The sequence below is a fragment of the Mauremys mutica genome, chromosome 1 (genome assembly GCF_020497125.1).
Source record: "Mauremys mutica isolate MM-2020 ecotype Southern chromosome 1, ASM2049712v1, whole genome shotgun sequence".
NCBI lineage: Eukaryota > Metazoa > Chordata > Testudines > Geoemydidae > Mauremys > Mauremys mutica.
In genome coordinates, this window is record NC_059072.1 from 124,623,202 (window position 1) to 124,634,015 (window position 10,814).

Below are 10,814 nucleotides of genomic sequence, written 5' to 3' on the forward strand. Positions count from 1 at the left end.
ATTTTAGGTTCTTGCATAGTTGAGGCCCCATGTAACTGAGATTCTGTGGCAACCAACCCTTGCACACCAAAGTCTGCCCCAAAATCTAAGCTTTTTGCATTGAAAAAGTTCCTATCCCTCTTCTGGCCTTTAAGTCTATGAGACCATCTTGATTGTCTAGTCTGACCTCCTGCACATCACAGGCCACAGAACTTGACCCACCTACTCCTGTAATAGATGCATAACCTCTAGGTGAGGTATGGAAGTCCTCAAATTGTGATTTAAAGTTACAGAGAATCCACCAATTACTCCAGTTAAAACTAGCAAATGACGTGTGCCCCATGCTGAAGAGAACATAAGAACGGCCATACTAGGTCAGGCCAATGGTCCATCTAGCCCAGTATCCTGTTTTCCGATAGTGGCCAATGCCAGGAAGACAAAAAAATAAAAATAAAAAGAATATCCCAGAGTCTCTGCCAATATGAGCTGGGGGAAAATTCCTTTCTGATCCCAAATATGGTGATCAGTTGGACATGGAGGATGTCGGCAAATCCCACCCAGACACCTGGGAAAGTACTCACTGCAGTAACTCAGAGCCCTTCCTATCTAGTGTCCCCTCTCTGGCCAACAGAGGTATTTGCTATTAGCAGTCGCAGATGGACCAAATGCTATTGTAGGCAATCTCATCCTATCATCCATAAACTTATCAAGCTCAGCCCTCAAACCACTTAGGTTTTTTTGCCTCGACTACTCTCCTTGGAAGGCTGTTCCGGAACGTCACTCCTCGGATGGTTGGAAACCCATCATCTGATTTCAAGCCTAAACTTGTTGATGGCCAGTTTATATCCATTTGTTCTTGTACCAGCATTAGCCCTTAACTTAAATAACTCCTCTCACCCCCAATTGTTTCGCTCTCTGATGTATTTATACAGAACAATTGCATCTCCCATCAGTCTTTGTTTAGTTAGGCTAAAAAAACCAAGATTCTTAAGTCTCCTTTTATAAAGTAGGTTCTCAATTCCACTGACCACCTTATTAGCCCTTCTCTGCACCTGTTCAGTTTGGATTCATCTTTTTTAAAACATGGGAGGCCAGAGCTGAACACAGTATTCCAGATGAGGTCTGACCAGTGCCTTATATAACAGAGCTAACACTTCCCTGTCTCTACTGGAAATACCTCGCTTGAAGCATCCTAGGACTGAATTAGCCTTTCTGAAGGCCACATCACATTGGCGGCTCATAGTTGAGGGCATATTGGTTGATCACAGGATTTTCTCCTCTACTGTTGATTCTAACTAAGAAGTCCCCAGTTTATACCAAAATCTTGTTGTTAGGCCCTATGTACATGACTTTGCACTCTTAGATTTTATTCCATTTCTATTGCTCCAGTTTTCAGGGTCATCCAAATTCTTTTGTATGATATACCAGTCCTCCTCAAAGTTGGAAGGTATTGCCAAAATGATGTCCTCTGTAAATTTATTACCACAATCCCACTTTTTGCACTGTCGATAATAAAGATGTTAAATAAGATTGGCCCCAAGATGGATCCCAGAGGAACTCCATTAGTAACTTCCCCCCAGCCTGACTGTTCACCTTTCAGTATGACCCCTTGTAGTCTCCATATTTGTGAAGATAGAGCCATGTTCAAGGCTGAGATGTGTGATTTGCTCCCAAGTGAGGAAAGCCACACTTGACTGGTTTACACCTCATTCATATTTTCAAGGTAATCTGCATTCATCACAATTGGGGTTTTAACCTCGGAAAACTAAAGATGACACTTTTAAGCATTTAACTGGATATTACCTTGGCAGAAACATCTAGTTAACATGCTTACCCCACAATTCCAACCTATTTCCTCATGTAAGCATGTCCCCTAACTGTCCTCTATCCAGCTGCCAAAGCTTCCAGCATCCCTGACAATTTCCATAATGCAGTTGTGCTGCCAACCAACACAGAAGTTTTCAGCGTATTGAAAGTGCAGGAGCCCTGTACAATACATTCAATAATATCTCAATGACAAAGGCTGTTAGTACTGGCTGTATTGTTCTTTTTCCTGCTTCATCATAGCCTCAATTTCTAGCTGAAATGAAACTATTGCAAAAGATTCTGTCTGCCACAAATGAATGCCCCAAAATCTAGTGGCCTTACCACAGAACAGAAGTTCAGCTTGCTATAGAACACACAGGACTTCTTCATAGGGTAGCATGTGGTAGCAAAATGATTATAAATATAATTGGATTGCTCTGTGGGGGTTCATAGGCTTATGTAAGTCATGCAAGTCTGTACTGAACTATATTGCGTAACAGCTAGACGTAACTTTTTTGCAGTACCAAAATGTTGTGCATTACAATATATTGGAAATGGGATTTTATGATGTTCTAGTAATAAGAGGCAAATTTTAGGAGGGGAAAGGATGAAATATTATATAGCAGTAGGGAACTCACAGACTCTCACATGGGGATGGGAAAATGGTTTATTTCGAAAAGACAATCTTACCTTTTCAGGGAACAACGTTTTGAAGTGTAGAATTTTTGTAATTAAGTGTGACATGGTTTTTGGCTGTTGGCAGAGCCCATGGGAACACTTCTAAACTCTTAAAAGTTTTTTTTTTTTTTAAATGAGAAAAATCAACAACTTAAGTCCAAATGACACATATGACTCACAGGAAAGGAAACCTGCTCCAAACATGTCTTATGACAACCATTAAAACAGAGGTCCTGCATGTTTTGGCACATTCAGCAAAGGTAGGAATGTGTGCGTATGCACATGTGTTTGAGGGTTATGTTGGGAAAGAGCTCTATTTGGATGAGTTGTAGAGATACCGACGGGGAGAGGGGAACTTTTATCTACATTAAAACACTCAATATTCTATATTGCTAGAAAATTTTAGGCCTTGCTTAAGTTAACATAGAGAAAAGGTTTCTTCCACCCAACTAAACACAGGGGACTTTCCCCTGTTCTACTCTATGACTCACTGGAGTGGAACAGGTTTTCTTTAACTTCTGCCCCAAGAAAACCCCACAATCCCTTTCACTCCACCCTTCCCAGGCCTGCCATTTCTCCTGCCCCTCCTAATCCTGCCTCTCTGAGAGCTCCCCAGTCTACATAAGGAAACATAACTCAGTGTCACTCTTTTCCCTACATGTCTGTCCCAGTCCACTGCCTTCTCACCATAATTCTTTCTGAATGTCTAGCCCTCCCCCAGATGACCCTTTGCTCTAGTTCTATGGCAGCATTAGCATCTTCAGCAGTAGAGCCTGGTATCAGCAGCAGGCCAATTTCCATGTATACATTTATTAAAAATGTTGAACATTGCTCTGTATACACACAAACAGAGTGATCTGGACCACAACCATGAGCAAAAGGAACAGAGAAACAAGTACAGCATCCTGCTACCATACAGCAGCTCTCTGCACAAAGCATTTCTCAACCCTGTCCTAATAGACAAGGGGTCAGGACCAGACATTCTTTAGCAAAAAAACAAAACAAAAATCAAAAAGCCACAGTCTGCTTTTAACAGAACAGTCAGTTTATGAGTTCCTCCTGGCTTCCTGACATGGAGCATGACAAGGCAACCACTTAGCATTCAGAGCCTCTTAACCAGTTTTTTACTGCCTTCTGTTTATATCCTTCTCCTACTTAACTCATTCCTTTGCCTTCTTATTTTTATTATTCTTTCCACACTCTCTCACACACATATATGCATTTTTGTACAGGAACAGTTTGTGATAGGGAGTGAATATGATAGAAGAATATTATTAAGGCTGCAAAGTCAAGCACTCAAAAGTTAGGAGATGCCAGAATTAAGGCTGTCTTTGGAAACTTAATTCAGTTCCATTGTGCACATGTATTAGGATAAAGTCTTTAATTACTATGAGCACATACTATTTTTCCCCTCAGGACTATGTACTGAATGAGGCAGGGGTCTGGGAGGGTGGAGGGAGTGAGAGAGAATGTGATCATATAAAGACAATCATAATCAAGACTAAGATTTTGTGACGGATATTTTTAGTAAAAGTCACAAAGAGGTCACAGGCAAAAGAGAAAAATTCACGAAAGCCATGACCCGTCCATGACTTTTACTAAAAATATCCATGACAAAATGGGGATCTGTGAGTCCCCACACCACCGGAAGCAGGCTGCTTTGCAGGGACTAGGAGATGCCTGCAGAAGCTGGGGGCTGCAGAGTACCCCTGCCACCTGCAGCTCTGGGGGCCTGCAGCAGCTGCGAGTCGGGGGGGGGGGTTCCCCCCTGCTGCCTCTGAGTTCAGGGAGGTTCCTCCACCACCCCTGAGCTGCGGGACACCCTGTCGCCCATGGCAGCTTGGAGCTCCAGGAGCCACTAGAGGTGGTGGGGGGTACCACGCAGCTCCCTGCCCCTGTCAATGAGGTCGCTGGAAGTCACGTATTCTGTGACTTTCGCAATCCCCGTGACTAAATTGTAGCCTTACTCATAATCCATATGTTCAAGAGGAACAAATTAAGGTTGCACAGGTCCTAATTCTGGAATTTCTTAACTTTTAAGTGTTTGACTTTGCGCCCTTAATAATATTCTTTTATCATAGTTTTGTGTGTTTTATTTCCTAGGTTTTTAAAAAGGCAAATTGGGGAAAAAAAATGAAATTCCATCAAGTGGCATCATATTGACACATCAGCAGGGCTGAAACCATTAGATACACTGTACAGATCTCTGCCACTTAGGCTAATGGAGTAACTTGTAGCAAGAGCAGTCAGTCTCTGAGTGGACCAGCACTGGAGGGAGATGTGACACGTTGCTGGTGGGGGTTCACAGATATTTGGGTTCCATTCCAGGGAAGCATTTTCTAGTCGACTCAGACACTCCTGCTCAACCTTCTGCTCTGTCCCCTTTGTCCTTGTCCCAGTTCTCTCTCTTTCCCACCCCTGGCTCCTTGTCTCAGTCCCAATCTCCTAGCCCAGCAGTCCCAGTTCCTCCTCCCGCTCCCTCATCTAGTCTGTCTCTCTCCTGACCCCGCCCATCCCCCTCTCCTTGTCCAGCCAATCCCAGTCTCCCTTTCCACTGCGTTTCCTTGTCACCTCTCCTCCCCTGTCCCACCCCAGTTCCTCCCACTGGTTCCTAGCTTGTCTAGTCAGTCCTGGTCTCCTTTATCCAATCTCAGTGTTGCCTCCCAGAATTCAATAAGGCCTGTAACTGCCCCTCCCTGCCAAGCGCTCCCACCCACAGCCTACCCTCCAACGCTTGCCCTCCCAGCCATTCCACCTAGCTCCCAGCCTCTTTGCCAAGCTAGTCTCTCTCTCTCTCTCTCTCTAACCAGGGCCAGCTCTAGGTTTTTTGCTGCCCCAAGCAAACACCCCCCCTTTTTTTTTGGCTTTTACACGTTTGCACTTTTCAATGTTTTTTGGTGGTTTTGTCTTGTTTTTGACTGTTTAAAATTAAAAAAAATGAAAACAGAATTTGTAGTTAGTGAAATAAAACAATTTCCGACTCGTGTACTCATTTACTCACTGGGTCGGCCATGGAGTGAGCTGGGCTGTGTCTGCTTGGGCAGAGCTAGGGCTGCCCCTGCGCCAGAGGCCTTGGCATAGGCAGGATGTCAGCACCAACTCCAGGGCTCATGTGGTCCATGTGGGTCGGACCAAGCCACGTTGCTGGCGGGCTACCCAGCCTGGCTGTTGCTGCAGAGTAGCCAGAGGGGCCTGAAGCTGCATAGGAGACACCGAACAGCTCTGCCTCCTGTCTCTCCTTCCCTGCAAGCACGCCCGGGGGCTTGGCGCTGCCCTCCAGAGCTGGGCGTCACAGACCCGTGCCGGCAGGAGCAAGCAGTGGGCGTTGGGAGGGTGAGGTGGGGTGGGTGGGCTGCCTTGTCCCTCCAGCCAGGGTACAAGCACCTCCACACCCCCGGCACCAATCCCAGTCTGAAATGGCTGTAGCAGCCCTGCCCATGGTCCCACGTCTTGCTATGGGAGGGGAGGGGGAGAGGGGAAGGAAGGGGAGGAGGCTCTGAGAGCAGGGCTGCAGCCTGGCTCCCACACTGGCCTCGGGCCCCCCGTGGCTGGAGGGACAGCAGACCCCGGGAAGCCTGGCTTGGAGCACCTCAGCAACACCCCAGAGTTCCAGGCGGTTACCCCGCGGCGTGGCTGGGGACAGAGCCAGCCAGGCAGGGGGCACTGCCTGTAGCTCTCACACGGAGTGAGCTGGGGCGGCTGCAGGGTTCGGCTGCCGGGGCCCAGGGTAGAGTAGCCAGCAATTACAGGGCAGTGTGCTTGGACCTCCTGCTCCCCAGGATCCCCATGAGCCAGCCGCGGGCTCAGCCTGTGCAGCAGCACGAGTTTGGGCAGGAGGCGGTGAAGGAGGGAGGAGGTGGAGGCGGCTGGGACAAGCCAGAGAAGCCCGCAGCCGGCGCTGGAGGAGCAGCCCGCCTGGCCACCATGTTCCGCTGCCACCCCCTACGCTCCGTGACCAGGGCAGGGCCACGCTACCGGCTCCTACCTGAGGGGGCTGGCCTTGCCCCATTGCACAGCCCTGGCGGCACCCAGTCAGAGAACAACAGGGCAGTCAGGATCCAGCCCAGGACACTGCCTCGGGTCGGAGCTGGGGCCCCAGCATTATGCTGCCCCTGGTAATTTGCCGCCCCAGCACCTGCTTGTTTTGCTGGTGTCTAGAGCCGCCCCTGTCTCTAACTCCCAGGCACAGTTTCTCCCCCCTCCTCCAGACTCAGACTCCTTGTCTCAGTCTACTCCTTTCACTACTCTGGTGTGGCTTTTGTCCCCTCTGGTGTGGCTTTTGTCCCCTCTGCATTAGAATCAGACAGACAGCTTCCTCCTTCATGCTGCCTGGGTCCCTGTAAGGGGGTCATCAAGAGCACAGGGCAGCAGGGGCGGCTCCAGACTCCAGCACGCCAAGCGCGTGCTTGGGGTGGCATGCCGCGGGGGGCGCTCTGCCGGTCGCCGGGAGGGCAGCAGGCAGGCCACCTCCTGTGGCATGCCTGTGGAGGGTCCGCTGGTCCTGGGGCTTCGGTGGACCTCCCGCGTCCACCGGAGCCGCGAGACCGGCGACCAGCAGAGCGCCTCCCGCGGCATGCCACCCTGCTTGGGGCGGCAAAATGTCTAGAGTCGCCCCTGCAGGGCAGACTTATTCCCTGCTCTCAGTTCTGGTATCCAGCCCCACCTCAGACCAGAGCAGCCACTACAGGGAAATTCCAGCTTCAGCCCTGTAGCCATGGGCTGGAGGGAGCATGCTCAGATGGCACTGAAAAGGCAAGTCAGCTCTAGGAGGTATGAGATGCTCAAGTGGGCTGAGTGGAAACAGAATCTTTAGAGATTTAGATGTTAAATCTAACAAGCGGCTAATGAGTATAGGTGAAATACCATTTTGGGGCAGATTTTCCACAGGCACACCCCACTTATGAAGGTCCCCAACCATGTCAAGTCCCTGCTCCAGATCATGCTCCAATCATGGGAAAGTCACCCTTTTTTTGTTAACATGGGCAAATTGTGTGTGTAAGAGAGTTTGAAACAGATGAACAGTTTTGACTAAAATTTTCCACAAAGTTCAGCTTGAGGCAGACACCAGCATGGAAAATTTCAGCCCAAATGTTTAAAGTTTGGCAAAGTCATAAGCAATCTGAAACAGGGTCTTATAAAGAGAAATGTCTGGCAAGCTTAGCAGCAGCAGCGTTATCAGACTTGCCTATAATAGGATTACAATTTCCCCCACTAATTCCCCCTAAAACATGTACATGAATTTCTCCCCAGCAAGGCCAACAAAACAAGACTTGTAAACAGGACTCTTAAGCATGTGTGTATGAAGTAACTCATGTGCAAGTCTTTTCAGGACTGGGATAGAATTTTGAGTTTTTAGGCCAAACCATTTTGGACATATGATAAAACAAAACAAAAAAGTGATGTTTTAAGAAAGTCATCAATAAGAAATTATTTAAATCTCATCAATTTAGAACCTCTTTTTTCTTTGTATTTTTTGAACTTCATAGGAAGTTAATACCCATGGATAAGATGAGCAGATGAGCTATCAGGCACTACATTATTTTGGGGGAAATTGTGTAAATGAAGATGTGGTGGATCTCCCACCCCTCCCAGTTTGTCTTAAAAAGGTCAAGTTAAGCATAAAATTGAAGTTAGTTTTCCTGTTGTAACTTTGAAGTGGCTACTACCAGTCTCTAATAAGAAAACATGAAGGGGAAAAGTCCACTGGTCAAGTGGCAGTACATGTTCCCACAGTGGATATGGACAGAGTGTTCGGTACTCTGATCTCCAGAGCAGGAGCCAATTCAAAGGATGGCACTTACAGTCAATAGAGCTGTTCTTAACCAGAAAGCCAAGTGGGCAAATCTGGAGGTCAAATGGGTAAAGGAGGGGTTGGGGGGAAGTTTGTTTTAAAAAGCCAAGCCAAAGTATGATACATTAAAGTACTGAAAACACCAACATTTAGATATAACCACTCACTGTTTTCTTAATGTCCCCTTTAGTTCCATGTGTTGGGGGCTACATGATATAGAGAGGCCCTCTCCCCAATGTTCTTTAAATCTGATTTATTGCATAGCATCACCCGTCAACTTCCAACCCCCCTAAAGCCTTCTATTAATGATTGTGATGTTACAGATATATTTCCAGTAATACTTCTCTCCTAGTTCTACCTTAATATTTAGCTTCATTAACACTGCTGACAAAAAATTCCACTCTCTCGCATGCTATGGAGCAATACATCCATTCATATTTTTTCAAAGTTGTAGGGGAACCTCCTCTGCACAGGTCTGTATTTTAAGCTTTCCAAGGACATTGTCTTTGTATGTTTGTACAGTACCTAAGGGGCCACAATCCTTACTGGGGCCTCTATGCACTACTGCAATATAAATCATATAAATACAGAAAATACTATTATTTTGTTATGGGCTCAAGGAGCATTTGCTGTGTGGTTTAATATTTTTGGAGTTTTTCTTTTGTCACTGCTCCCCCTTCCCCCCCGGCCAATAAAAGCCAAACTATACTGACAAAGGAAGAATAACTTCAGGTGCATTTCACATGCTAGAGAGGTGTGATCATGCCAAATATCATCATCATCATTATTATTTTTAATACACTTGTAGAAAGAATCCAGAGAAAAACATCCCTCAGTAACTGCTCTCCACACACTTCCTGTTTTCCCCCTAGGATTTAAGACCACCCACCCACCACTTTCATTAACTTTAAAGCACCCAAACGAGCCAAGTTTCGTTTCCAAGCCAGCCTGAACAAGGGAGAGTTAAGATTCAAACCAGCCCAAACAAGCCGGGGAGATGTTAAACAGGCTCCCTGGGACCCGCACCTGGGAGAAAAGCCCTTGCAGCCAGGGGCTCTTTTAACGAAACACTCGCACTAAAGTACCCGCCTCAGGGAGCATGTGCGGGAGGCGCGGGAGAGGGCAGCAGGCAGCGCCTCTTGGCTCGGAGGCTCTGGCGGTGCCAGGTGTTCCCGGGAACCCCCCACCCCGAGCCTCGGCCCGGCGCGGCCAGACGCGCGCACCCACCTCGTTCTCCAGCTTGTGCCGCAGGCGCTCCCAGTACAGCGGGGGCAGCCCCGAGGCGCTCAGCGCCGCCCCGTGCAGGGCCACGAACGCCTTGTGCTCCTCGGGGCTCTCCCCCTCCATGTTGCCGCCGCCCCTGGGGCGTCTCTCTGCGAGAGTCCGGTAGCGCGACACCACAGCCTGCTGGGCGGGGACTCGCTTTAAAGGGAAAGGGCTTCCTGGGCCGCTCGCGGGGGCTGGAAACCACAGAGCTCCCGCCGCCCGGGCCCCTCCGCTGCAGGGTTGTTTGCACCGTGGGGGCGGGGGGCGCTGCGGGTTTTCCTCCCCACGCGCCTCCGTGCAGCGCGGCCCTCGGGCCTCTGCCGGCCACGGAGCTGTGAGCGCAGCAGCCTGAGGGTGAAGGAAGAGCAGGAATACACCCGCCTGCTGCAATAGCCCTTTCGCTGGCTGGCAAATATTCAACCGGCAAAAATCACCTCCAGATTTCAGCCACACCTGCGTGGTAGGGGGTTTTTTTTGGGTGGGGGAGGGTTTGGAGGGTGTTTTGGTTTGGCTCATTACAAAGGCAGCAGGGCTCCTTGTGAAATAGGTATATAGATCTGAATGTCCAAAGATCTGGTGGGTTTGGGGCCAGGCTGTTGGTTCAGGGGCAGATATGCCAATGTGGCCATGTTTAACACATACATTCAATTTAACTTCACTACAGCCTCTTGCGTTGTTTTTTAGATGCTTCTCCATAGTCCAGATGGTGCCAGCCACACCTTGATCACACTAGAGCAACTTTTTCAAATTACTGGTTTTAATAAGTTTTCCAGAAAGGCCCCCCAAAATCCTGCAATCAGCTCCATCTGGAAGTAAGTGTAAGACTGGAACCTAACTGTAACCATAGTGAAACTGAGTAATCTATTTTCATTGTCCAACCAGGGAGAAACCAAAGAGACACCACCAATGCTATAAAACACATTTGTTTTTTAAATGATTGTGGAAATACATAATGTGATTTTTTTTTTAATCTTCACATCTCCCTTTATGGAGGTCTCTGTTTACTAATGTGATAGGCAAATTATGTGCTTTTGGTGGCACTTCTTGCAGGGAAGCAAATTCCCCAAGTTTTCAGTTTGTTAGTTGAAATAATTCCTGCTATATCTGTACATGTTCTGATTTAATATGGGATGGAGCTGCTTAATTCAGTTTTGCTTGAGGCACTGCTTTGTGGATGGAATTGACCTAAAGTGAGAAGTAGGTTATGAAGCTGCAGTCATGTCGTGAGTCCATGCAACCCCTGGCTGCTGTAGCTAAGACTCTTCTCAGGCCAGAGCTGTCCACCTTTTTAAGC

General features: G+C 47.9%; 1 protein-coding gene across 1 annotated transcript in view; it reads right to left on the reverse strand.

Moving 5' to 3' along the window:
• The window catches only part of TTLL12 (tubulin tyrosine ligase like 12), a 59,585-nt gene extending 49,959 nt beyond the window's left edge, over positions 1 to 9,626 (reverse strand). Inside the window, exon 1 of the mRNA XM_044994569.1 lies at positions 9,482 to 9,626. Within this exon, the coding sequence (XP_044850504.1) occupies positions 9,482 to 9,601 (120 nt within the window). The 5' untranslated portion in view covers positions 9,602 to 9,626. The remainder of the gene's footprint in view (positions 1 to 9,481) is intronic.
• Positions 9,627 to 10,814: the final 1,188 nt, after the last annotated feature.